The sequence below is a fragment of the Plectropomus leopardus genome, chromosome 3 (assembly GCF_008729295.1).
Source record: "Plectropomus leopardus isolate mb chromosome 3, YSFRI_Pleo_2.0, whole genome shotgun sequence".
Taxonomy (NCBI): domain Eukaryota; kingdom Metazoa; phylum Chordata; class Actinopteri; order Perciformes; family Serranidae; genus Plectropomus; species Plectropomus leopardus.
Genome location: NC_056465.1, coordinates 20,882,103 through 20,895,137, shown reverse-complemented (window position 1 = coordinate 20,895,137; position 13,035 = coordinate 20,882,103). Strand labels below are relative to the sequence as shown.

The 13,035-nt window shown below is 38.8% G+C and overlaps 1 protein-coding gene across 1 annotated transcript; it reads right to left on the bottom strand.

Annotated features, from left to right (window-relative positions):
* Positions 1-1,641: 1,641 nt before the first annotated feature.
* Positions 1,642-11,332, bottom strand: LOC121963459 (vitellogenin-1-like). The gene is made up of 34 exons (XM_042513746.1): positions 11,293-11,332; positions 10,775-10,795; positions 9,784-9,935; positions 9,445-9,696; positions 9,204-9,365; positions 8,967-9,115; positions 8,729-8,879; positions 8,481-8,638; positions 8,221-8,386; positions 8,014-8,139; positions 7,700-7,918; positions 7,405-7,622; positions 7,217-7,314; positions 7,010-7,134; positions 6,824-6,925; positions 6,592-6,711; positions 6,293-6,479; positions 5,949-6,042; positions 5,675-5,860; positions 5,439-5,574; positions 5,146-5,356; positions 4,565-5,055; positions 4,429-4,473; positions 4,250-4,312; positions 3,948-4,151; positions 3,697-3,839; positions 3,475-3,604; positions 3,267-3,390; positions 3,000-3,180; positions 2,815-2,909; positions 2,575-2,669; positions 2,173-2,338; positions 1,851-2,012; positions 1,642-1,748 (listed from the first exon to the last, which is right to left on the bottom strand). Exons 1-34 carry the CDS (start codon positions 11,330-11,332, stop codon positions 1,642-1,644), a joined length of 5,079 nt encoding a protein of 1,692 aa, XP_042369680.1.
* Between the last annotated feature and the right edge of the window lie 1,703 nt (positions 11,333-13,035).

Genomic DNA, 13,035 nt, shown 5'->3' with positions numbered 1-13,035 from the left:
AATGCTGCTGTTTCACTGAATGCAATAAGAAACTGGGTTAAAAAATAAGAAGTATTTTTCTATAGCCTGATAAAGAAATATGGTTGACAGCATTGTTTTCTAGTTGTAGATACATTAGTAGCAGGTGATGTATGATGTTGAAGTTCTACAAGAAGAAAGGCTGTAAACATAAGATAAATTACATAATATGTTGTAGAACTTTTGACACTGAGGTTAGACCTTCTCATATATTTTTTAATGATTGAATTTATTTTAGTGGCATTATATTGACAAATGTGAATAATTCTTGCCACATTAATGTAACATTATGTATTCTAGACACTCGTCTTTTCTTAAATATTCATTATACTTTGTTGAAACACAAATTTCTTGTCATTTGACCTTTACTGGCCTCTATCAGAAACAAGTATGAGTTACTGACCAACAGAATTGCTTCACCTTTTCCTTCCCATTCATTGGTGGCCTCTAACTGAAGACCGTTGAGTCCATTGAGGTTAACACAGTGAAGCAGAAATTCCACAGGACTGTCTAGTAATGAGGTAAGTGCTTCAAATAAGTGCTTTGTCATTTACTTTTGTGTCCAAATAGTATTGCCCTTGTATGTCTTGGAGCTGAACTGTCTTGCAGTATTGTCAAATGTTGTTATAATTTGATGTATGTATTATGTAATTTGTTTTACATTATGGGGCAGTACAGTACATTATCAAGGAAATTAACTTGATACAGTGGCCACAGAGAGTTTTGACAGCTATCAAAATTTGACCTGTTTATTGGATTTTTTTTTAAAAAGAGCTATTTTTGAGAGTGATAGTTTTTTGCCAGAGGTGTCTATTGACAGCCTTTCCAACATATATTTGTTAAGTAACCAATAATGGAATAAACCTAAACATGGGCTGATTATGAGACAATAGGCCCCACCACCTCTCCAAGAGTCAAAATGTGTAACCAATTTGTAATTTGAATATCAGGCAAAATTCATTTCCAGGCATTGAATAAAACAAGTAATGTATAAAAATGCAGTAAGAAAAATGCATGGATATTGGATGTTAATAATGATGCTCCCTTTCATTGAGTGATTGATATCATGCAGCTTTGTCAGATCGGGAGCTGCATTAGGCACAGGAACACATAGATCTTCTACTGGTGACTCAATGTACTTTTAACTTTTTCATTAAATATTTTAAACTGGATACATGTATAACTCACTTCAGATTGATGTTACTGTGCTTACAGCTTATTTGTAGCGTATTTTGATATCTAGAAGGAATGCTAATACAAGCTCTCTCCCGCAGGGGCAAGACACACATTTGTGGTAGTTTTGCCCCTTTATGTATCTCTTTGCAGATGTTATAAATCTTTTCGTGATTTGTGTCATTTTGTAGTTGTTTTGTGACATTATTTTGAGTCTTTTTTGTGGTTGTTTTGCATATTTTTTTTAGTTTTTTTGTGTGTCTTTAAAGTTCCCTTCCAATGTTTTGTAGTCATTTTGAGTTTCTCATGTTATGTTTTGTGTTCTGTGTGACACCATGATTTAAATAACTTAAGACAGAAAAGTTGGTTTGAGATGCAGTATATTTATAAAGTTACATTTAAAATGGTACACATACACATGATGTAAGTGATTGGCAGAAGAAAGTTTTATTATTGGGCACACTGAGCAGTGCAGCTGCAGGCTAGGTGGGCCTCTGCAGTTTCCCTCAGGTCCACGCTGGCGTGGTAAATGCTGCTCAGATTCTCGGCAACAGAATCTGCACAAGTGAATAGAGCAAAGCAATTAGAAGCTGTGTCATTTCTCTCCACTTTTTCATATTCAGTCACTTGAACCAGCTTTGATTTCTTTGCAGACTCACCGGCAGGCAGGCAGTGGAAGCCAACAGTGATGGTGGTGGTCTTCACAGGGAAGCAGCCAGGCAGGCAACGCAGCACGGGCTCCACAGAGAAGCATTTGGATTCCTGGCCATGGATGTTCACCTGTCTCTCCAGCTTCACAGATTCATGCTTCATGCGGCACTCTGCAAGACAAAAGTGTTTAAAAGTGAGTTTCTAAAGGATTCATTGCACCTTTACATACAAGACTTGTTTAACCATATGTAGTTATATAATAGATGTTTTACACCACGGTGGAAAAGGATGCTGCTGTAAAATATTTCCCCAATGAACTTTGTATCTCACCAGTGGTGTCCCTGCAGGTCTCTGCTGGCAGAACCCAGGAATGAGCAAAGCTAACTGTGCTCTTGGTCACACGTCCGTTGGGTGTGCGGTACTCCTCTCTGACTTCCCCATCGGCCTTTCCACAGAGTCCACAGGTCTGTGCCTTCATCCAGTCCACAACTTTAACCTGCATGGCAGGATCACATGAGACATGACAGGCTATCAAATATAAAGTATCAAGTTTATCAAGTTATTAAAATCAAAAGTTGTTATTCTCAGAGGTCACAGTTTTAAGCCTGGAATTGCATGTAATGTTTACAGGCAACAACAACAACAAAAGAAAAACCTTTAAATTAACATTAAAAGATCTTATTTGAATTTTATATCTAATCTTAAATTGTCTGTAGTAAGTATTGCATTTACCGTCCATGAGTTCTTGTCGAAGTAGACTTCATGAAGACCATGGCTAGGAGCGTACACAGAGATGCCTTCACCTTTTGGCCTGATCTGGATTTTAGCTTTAAGCAAAACAGTTGAATATTAGTCACTTCACTCCAATTACATATTCTATTACAGACAAGTAATTTAAAAATGTGTAGTTTGCATTGTTAAATGTTATTACGAGTACAAGATTTTAAAGGTGGGATTAGTATGTATAGGCACCTGTGGGATGCTGGTATGGCAGGTTGCTGATGGGTATTTCCATTCCATTGACCTTCACAATCACTTCAGTGTTCTTCGGGTACAGGTCAATATCGCTAGAAGTGAAGAAATGAAAATATTTCATTTAACTGCTTGTGGATGAAAGAAAGAAACAGTTTCACTTAAGTTTTTTTATGGACACTCACATGTCAGCAATTTTCACATTGATGTGGTTCTGTTCAATTTGATCCTTCTTCAGCAGAACCATGAATTTCAGCTCATCGGTGCAGTCCTGTGCCAGAACTTGGTAGCAAGACAACGGCATCACGTTCTTGTACTTCCTGTTGTTGAATGTGGTCAGTGTGTCTTTGATGAATTTACATTCAGCTGCAAAGAATAAAAGAAATAGTTTTAATCCAGGGTTTAGATAACAGCCAGTGCTTTTCATATCAAACCATTATGTCATTCTTTACCTGCACCAGCCTTGGCGAGCAAGAAGTGGGCTTTATCAGCAACATCATCGAAGGGGGTGAGACCTTTGATTTCTTCAAGTGGCAGAGCAATGGGAAGATGCAAAGCCATCTTGTAGACAGTATGCTGCAAACAGAATAATTCACATTTATTAGAAAAAACAAACGAACAAAACCTCATATTTTGGGTGAACTACTCAATAATTCATACTGTTGGTGTTTTCCAAATGATGTCAAGGATCTTGTCAGATGTGGCAACCACGGTAAATGAGAGCTGCTTGTCGCTGTTTTCATCCTTTTCTTTAATCAAGCCAGACATTGCAGGAATGTAGTCATACACCCTGAAAAAAAATCCAAATATCAGACATTTTATACACCGGTAGTCTTTAATACATGTGATTATGCTCAAGACAGTGCCTCTGATGTTTCATACTTCTTTGCGTAGCGTTTCAGGGCAGAAGGCAGTTCGTTCCAGGCCACCCTGAGGCGAGCTGCAGGGCTTGGACCAAGAAGACCAGTCTCAGCTGTGATCATGGTGTCATACTGCTTGCATTCTGCTCCCCAGGCAACTTTAGCCTATTGAGAGACAGTAGATGTGACAACAAGGCAGGCTGTTTTAACAGTAGCTTTTTAATACTATGTCATAAGCTCTATGATATAATAAATGTCAAAACAGTGTCTTACTGTGACTTTGTGCTTGCTAAGCAGAACTCCATCAGCACAGAGTTTCCAGTTGTCATCTGCAGCCAAGGAAGCCAGAATAACCTGAAGTCTGGTGTTAATTTTGTCGAGGTAGACTGCCAGTTCGTATCCCATTACCTTCTCAGCTGTGACGGCACGGACGATGATGGCAAAGGTAGGAGCAACTTCATCGCTGAGGAATTTTCTCTGAGGGAACAATCATGATTAAATCATGTGAGTGCACAAAGAAACCAATCAATGAACAGATCTGAAGAAGTAATTTTTTTAAGATGACCAAGATTCACCTTGCTATAGATGGCTTCAAAGCTTGAAGCACTGCTCTTGGAAACTGCTTGAGAGGTGAGAGCCTAAAGCAATAATAATGTATGGAAGTTAGAGGCAGGCAAGAAAAAACTGGAAGACCGTTTAAAATGTACAAACTATCTGATACATTGTCATTGTTTGAAGCACCATCCAGTTGTACCTGCATCTTGTGGATCTTCTTGAACTTGTGGGGATAAACCACCCGCTGTTGAGAGAAATATTTTTGTCAGATCCCACACTTACTATGATGTTTAGACATTCATATTCTTCCATACAGAGAATTTTGAAGTGCTTACCTTTGAGACACGAGCACTGGAGCGAGAGGAACTGGAGCTAGCACTGAAGAGGGATGCAAGGCTAGATGCGGAGCTGGACCTGCTCAAAGATCTTGAGGAGCTGAGTCTGCTGCTTCTGCTGCTGCTGCTGCTGCTTCTGCTGCTGCTGCTGCTTCTGCTGCTGCTGCTGCTGCTGCTGCTGCTGCTGCTTCTGCTGCTGCTGCTGCTGCTGCTGCTGCGAAGTTTACGGGCTACATCAACAGCCTTGCTGCTTACACGAGATGAGGAGCTGGAGGAGGATCTTGAGCTAAGGCTTGAGCGAGAGCTGCTGGAGCTGGAGGAAGATGAGGTGACATTCCTCTGACCAGGAACCAGGATTTTCTTGAGCTTCATCAGGGCCGGTCTTCCGTTGATGATTTCTTCACTCAGGTTGATCTTTTTAATGAGCTTCTCTGCAGCCTTTGGTCCAATTTGAATCTCAATCTCCAGTCTCTCAATGGCCTCACCAGTAACTGAAAGTATAATTAGATAATATCATTAATAATGAGCTTTAAGCACAGTGCCAGGACAAAATGAACAAACACTGTGTTCTCACTACTTACTTGGTGTCAAGGAAAGAGTAATAGAGTGCTTTCCGGCCAGTTTGTAAAGGATAATGTCCTGGATGGAGGCAGCGTTTTCAGTGGCAACCTTCAGACAGCCATTCAGTCCAACAGCTTTGACACAATACTTCTTCGCAAACTGAACTGCTCTGGGTGTTTTAATGGAGATGGGAGCTGACACATCCTCGTTAAGGATCTCTGAGGATTTTGACTAACAAAAGAAAGACATATTAATTATTTTGTAAATGTATTCACTTCTGTAACTATCTTAAAAGACAATGTTTAAAGCTCACCACAGAAGTAGATGAAATGATCTTAGATGTGAGTTTCTCCCGGGAGATGTAATCCAAGACTTTGGCAGTGATGATGGGAGTGATTTTAGTGGCAGCTAGATCCTCAATGTTTCTTGCCAGAGCAACAGTCTCAACACTGTTGAAAGAACGGGGACTTAATCAAATAGACTCCTAAGAATAGAAGTGAAAGGAGTTTAACCATTTGTCAAGGGTACACATTGAGTTGAAAGGCTTACTTCACAGCTGCAATGTGTTCAGGCACAGAAACAGGCAGAGCTTGGATCTTAAAGTGGCCCTCGTTGATGTCAAGTCTTGCAGCGATTTTGGTGGGCAAAATGGTGTTGAGTTTAGCTCTTGATAGCACAGCAGCCTGGAGCATGGCAGTGTTAACTCCCATCACAGCAAATGTGTTCACAGCAATGCTAAAACAAGAGGACATTTGGTGTCACACTTGATGATATGATATACTTCGCGCTTGTTTTCTATTCTAGTGTCATATTTTGTACCTACCTTGGTCTGAGCTCAGTATCAAACTGAATGTCAGTCTTCAACAGGTGGGAAAGATGGAAGTTCTCTGGCAGAGCTGGTTTTGTGGTGGCTTTGACTAAGAAAACAAATAAACCCATCTGTCACCACTCAACACAATAATTTTAACACTCTTGGTTCCACTACGAGATGGTATTGTGTTCCATGTCCCATCAGTGCTTCAGTATTGCTATCTAAGACATGCACACTGTCTCTTTTGCTTTGAAAAAGCAATGTGACAGCAATTAGAAGGTCAAGACTTCTAATAGCACAAGATAGGTGGGACCTGTAGCGAGCTAAACTGCGGATGCTTTCTAGCTTCTACTTACCCTTAACAGCTGCAGCAGCCACAGCAGCAGTGTAAAGACTGAGCTCCATTGGAAGACCAGCAGCAGTTGGCAGGATGCGCCTCACCTCAGTGGCCAGCAGAGGCTTAGCAAAGTTGAAGGAAGCACCAGACAACACAGTCTTGATGGCATTCATGCCAAATGTCTGAGCAGAAGGTCCAGTAGTGAGCTGTAAGGAAGAATTAATCATAATGGGTCATATTGTGGATTGCAAAAAATTGTGATAAATAATTTGGTTTGAATTTGGTCTTGACGTTAACAGATAGGGATTTTAATCATACCGCAATGGCCTGGTCAATCAAGACTTTGTCAATGTTGACAAAGGCAATTTCTTGTCCGAAGAACTTAATGTAGACAGAAGCCAGAGGTGTTCTGGTGGGCAGAGCCCTCCACTGAGAGAGCTGTAAAAATAGGAAACAAACACTCAGACTCACTAGCTTGCTGTGTTTCATCATATGTCATTGAATGTGATTTTATCCTTGTTTTTGCACTTTCCTGGTTTGTCATACTTACAGCCTTAATGACACGTTTCATCTTGGTGATCCTGTCAACATTGTCAATGAGTGCAGGGTTTTTCAGGAGAACCTCCTGGATTCCCTCAGTTCTCACTCCAACCTAAAAAAAATTCAAAAGGTAATTTTCAAAGTAAAATACTAAAAAATATATTTCAGTGCATAGGTGTTTTCTCATCCTTTTTACCTCCAGGACATCGGCAGCAGCTCCAGCAAGGTAGGCACTGGTCTTAGCCACAATAGATCTGGGCAGAATGGTGGCAGCATCATTGATGTAGAAAGCGCTGGCAGCAGCACCAAGCATCAAGGGATCTGAAAGAGTTCGATTAGATGCCGTTAGTTTATATTTCAGAAAAAAATTAACTTGAGTTGAGGCAAATCAAATTGCTCATACTGTTATAGATGTCTGCGTGGATAGCTTTGCTGAAACGCAAGCTCAGCCTGTCCAGCTTTGGGCTCAAGATCTTGACAGCGACGTTGCAAGCTGCAGCACTGTGATTAAAACAGAAAATAACTGAGTATGCAGACATTAGTTCATGGAGATGGATTTGATGATGAATAGAGATTAAGGAGTGCTCTTACAGTGAGGCATGGATAGTGGCAGTGCTCCTGGTCAGGGACTTCATGTGAGAGTAAGTGAAGCTTGCTACTTGCAGATTCGGCTCTGTCTTCACAATGTTGGCAAGAGTTGTTACCAATCCCATTGGAGGCCTTGTCTCAAACAGCACAATGCAAGCAAGCATACGGAGCTCTGGGTGAAGAGCCTTGTCCATGTAGAGCTGAAGAGCCAGTTCCTGGATCTGAAGAGAAAGAAGACTCAGATTGAAGTGCAAAAAAACAGAAAAATTTGAAATACTCTTTGGTGTTGAGAATTCACCATTCTGGGCTCTTTCTTTGCAATGTTCCTCAAAGCCATGATGGCATCAGCATGGACTCTCATGGGCAGAGCTGCAGCAGCAGTGCCGTGGATTGGCAGGATCTTTGTGATTGGCTTAAGGCTAGTAGGGTGGCCAGCGTTACCCAAAACCTTCAGGAGTAGGATGATATTCTGGGTCTCATCTTTAGCAACAGCCTCTGTAAGCAGGTCCTGGATGGGCTGTTGGGGAAAAATTAGGAATTAATATCTCCTTTTCTCATCAAAAAATGTGCAGAAGATTTTGAGGTGATATGAAAAGAACAAGGTTACATTACCCTTATAAGTTCAGCAGGGCAGACAATCTTCTCAGCGCAGTGTTTTGAAATCATGGTACCATAGCCGAGGAGGACGATCTCACGTAGAACTGGTCTTTCCACTATCATGTGGTTGACTGCCAGGTCCTGTTAGATAGCAACAATTAGAAATGTTTCACACCTCCATTCTTATAACTGACAAATTAACTTGCTTTGTTGTTTACCTACCGCAACCAGCTTGATGGCCTCAGTGTCTGCTGTCACCATGTGAACAGATGTAATCAGAGCCTGAGCAGCTTCAGCAGTTGTTAGTTCATTGGCCAGGTATTTCTCCTTGATGAACTTCAGAGCCACAGGAGTTCCAATGGTGGGGATAGCATCCAAGATCCACTGTCTGGAAGAAGAAAATGGAGTGAGCAGACTGCTATACATATGCAGTACATATATTTTCTTGCATTTTATATAAATGTTCAAACGCTTAAAGTCACCTGTAGGCAGGGTTGGTTCTGTAGCGGCTCCAGAGCACTTCCAGGTCTTCAAAGTGGGCAACACGGAGGAGCTGAATGAGTTCCAAAAATTTCAGAGGAGCATCTTCATGGACTCTTTCCACGTTGTGGGTAACCAGATGATTCAGAATCTCCACAATCTTGGAACACAGAATTAAAGGGGAATTCATTCAATAAGGTTGAGTTTCACACATTTTCTGACATCACTGACGATTTAAAGCAGTCTGTACCTGGGTCTGTACATTGGTGATCTTGATGAGCTGAATGGGTGTCTGAAGAAGCTCAGTGGAGAACTCATACTTGAGAGATCCACGGTGGAGATACTCAGCTGTGATGGGTACAATAGGGGCCCTCTGAATTTCAAGGAAGACCAAGGATTGCCTTGAAGGAAATGCAAAAAAGGTTCATTTGTAGCACCATTAAATCCAAACACTGCCATTATTGTATTCTCAGAATCTATTAACCTACTTTGTCTCCATCTGGGCAGCTCCGTTCATCTCAGTGAAAGGTGAAAACTGGATCAGCTCATTGACTGTGGCCTCCAGGATCAATATGCCGCTAGGAACAGCCTTCAAGACGTAGTTGTATGCTGTAGCTCCTCTAAGGTTCTTTGAATTCTGTGAACCACATAGTTGCTTAGACAGGCAGCATTTTCTACTTTTTTTTTTTAGATGTATGCATGACACAAAATGGGTTTGATCCTACCTGCTGGCACTTTGCACATTTCTCAGTGTATGCCAACCCCATATCCTTCATGATCTTCTCCTGGCAGTGGTTCAGATCCCTGGTCTTTGTAAGAAGGATACGTTCAGCCTTTTCATCTTCACTGATGGCATAGAGGGTCTTGCACACACCCTGAGCTCCAGCCTAATGAGAACAGCTCAAGTTAACTAGGAAGAACTTCTTCTGATGGATTTACATCAGTGCCGAAGGATCTTTGACAAACCTCCTGCATCTCATAGACGTTCTGTGTTTTCTTGATGTTGAGCTGAAGGACGTTCAGGATACCTCTGTAGACATTCAGCACCATTGTTGAAATTCCCTCAGGGGCGAACATTTTTCCAACAACACCGTTGGCATACTCGAACTTGATGGGAGTCAAGAGCTGAGCTGCCAGGGCAGATGTCAGCTTGGTTGCTGGGACTAACTGATCCTTGGGGTAGATGCCGCTGAACTCATAGAGCTCAGGTTCCAAAAGCTAGAGTGTAAGGATAAGATTTATTACATGGCAGTGTGCATTTTAGCAGAGAAAAGATTGTTGACTGCTAATGCTCTTGAACTTTACCTTCAACATTAGTTTATTTTCAGCTGTGGCACTGATGAGAACTTTACTGCTGATTTTGAGTCCAGCTCTGGCCAGATCTTTCTCTGGCAGACCGCCCAGGAGCAAAGTCTCATACTTATACACATAGGTCTTACCAGCAGCAAACTCAGGAGCTGTAAGAACAATTGCACTCATTGAGATACATTCTAACTCATCCCCAAAACCTATTTGAGGTAGTATATGACATCATATGAACCATTAATTATTAAATAGATTGTATTTTAATATAATAGTTCACTTTCATGTAACATTTTAGCTGCACATGTATATATTTATTTGGTTTGTGTGCAAAAACCTTAATATGTGAAATAATGATCTAATATTAGTGGAATAAAAATAACAATATTTCCCTCTGAAGTGTAGTGAGGTAGACATGGATAGCATTATGAGATTAAAATACTCAATTAACATAAAAGTTCCTCAGATTTGTACTAAATACACGACTTGAGTAAATGTACTTAGTTACATGCCACCACTGGTCAGCAGAGGGATGCACAGTTACCAGTATTACAGTATTTGAAGTCAATGCAACAAGTATAGTAATACTTCTTTAGCCCTGGAATTTTGAATTCCAATGACTGTTATTACTCTAAAACATTTTCTAAATTTGATTAAATGATTTTCATGTAATTTTAAAGGTTCCTCAAATATAAAACTATTTTTTCCTTGTGTTCGACAACAATTTGTGGCCTGTGTAAAGAAAAATGTTTTTTTCTTATCATGGTACGAGTGCTCTGGACCACTTGTAAAATTTTCTCTTACTTAATAGAAGAGCAAAAATAAGAAAACATTGGAGAATCACAGAAACCAGTGGGTACTAACAAAATAAAAACAAACTGTAGATATGAACAAAAATGAGAGAAAATGTGTTCGTATATCGTTTCTTGCATGAGGCTCATTGTTTGGAAAAATTAAAGCTGTCTTTTAAATTATAATAAAATACTGAACTTACCAAAGTTATGAGGTTCACAAGCTGAAATGACAATAAAAAGAAATTGATAATCCATCAAGTAAATGCTAAAACTATTTAATTTAGTTTTTAACATTTTAACATTTATTAAATTGGGAAAAAAAACACGATACAACTGTATTCTTTTTGGATAAACGCTCAGCATAGAATACAAAATAATGAATATGTTTTTTATTGTAAATGAACTATTAGTTGCTCCATTAGTTGCTCTAAACCCCTGTATTAAAGCAGTGACTGTATTACATTATTCTTTATATTATATTATAGAAATCTCTCAGGTTCTAATCTGAAACATGTTTGAGTCTTCTGCTGAGCTGTATGCAATGTTAGCTAGTTTGTTATGTAAAAGTTTTACCTTTTCAAAAGCATTATTTTAAGACATCCAAATACAAAAAAATGTACAATAGTTTGCTGTTTCTGATAAAAACTGCATTTTCTATGAAATTCATTGTTCTTTATTTCCTCTGAAGCATCTTTGCAAATGCAGAGATCATACTCACCCACGAAGGCCAGAGCCACGGCAAGCACAACCGCCCTCATGGCTGAAGAGGTTGTGAATCTCTGCAGTCACAGGTCGCCTTTTAAAGGGAAGATTTCTGCTGACAAAGCCAAACAAGAATGTCATGAAGGTATGATACGAACCCTGGTTTCTTTGCTCAGTACACCCTGTTTGGTAGATAACTTATTTCACCTTTCAGATTCAAACCAACTTGTTGGTGTATCAGTGGATCAAAAGTTAGGGTCACCTAAACTTGTACTCCTCAGATATGCCAAGTCAAAGTTAATCATCAGGTTTTTTGTCCATGTTTGCTGTTTCTCACAATTCATTTTACAATAACACATTAAAAGACCATTACTTAAAAAACAGCCAACTCTTGTATTTGTATTTATGAAAATATGCAGTTTTCATTTTACATTTGAAAGAAGGAAATTAAATAGACAAATAATTTATCAAAGGAAACATGTTGTTTTTTGAGTTAATTATTGTGTTAGTTTAGTTTCAGTTTATTTGTACACAGTATAAAACTGCATAAAATCGAGATGAATACAAATAAGACATAAGATCTCAAGAAGCCAAAGGCTTATACAAACGGACCACCCCAACTTGAAAATAAACAAACAAACAATCACAAAAAAAGAGAAAACAAACAAAAAACAAAAATACAACAAAAGATAAATGACAACAATGAGCACACTGAGCTGAAAAAACATTAAAAAATTAATCCAATAAAAAACCAAAAAAATGCATAGAACACACACATACACACACACACACACACACACACACACACACACACACACATATACATATATATATAATTTAAAGTAATGGTAATTTCCAGTTGTAAAAGATGTAAAAGATAATTTGCTCTTGATAGCATGTACTTTATTATTTAATATCTGTACACCACAATATCTGATAAGAACTGACCATGTGTTGTTTTGTATAAATGGAGGGTGAAAGTAAACTGAGTAAAACCTTCTTCTTTTCACACATTCTAATAGAAACATATGTAAGTGAGTTATAGGAACCCACATTGTTAATTAAAAAGAAAATGAATAACATCTTTAATTAACAGAAGAAAAAATTGATTTATTGATTGATTTGATTTTTCGTCATGCTCCATACTAAGATCTATTGTAGGTGTTGGATTGGATCATTTCTGTCTTCATATATTCATAACAATGCTATTAACTAATTTTATGAATGATGTTAATGTGTTTGGCATCTTTTCATCATGTTCAGTTTCAAAGTTCAGACAAGAGAGCGCCCTATGGCTGTTTGCTCACTTTATTTGTCATGGTCAGGGCGACCATGACCATTTGATGTCATGACACTGTGTGCTGGACAGCACTGTAGCTGTGAAATGGTTGTGTTATTGCCATTTATTTACAGAAACTAATGACTGTTCATTTTCTAAATGTTCGTGGGGCTCTATTTCTTGAAAATGCCCTCTTTAAGCTGTAGAGTCCAAACACGTAAATTTTTAAAATAATAAAGTCCATGTTTGTGTAATTTTAACTATATTTTAAATAGAACAACAGTATGCATCTATTCATCATTAGCAAACAATATAGAATATAAATTATTCAAAGCCTGGAATGCAAATTATTATTCATTGTGTTTTCAAAAAAGTACATATAACTTGATGCTAAGAAAACATTAAGTTGCACATTTATAAAATAAATAAAAAATTACTGTTTTCTACTGCTTTGTTGCTGTAGATTTAAATCTATAGATC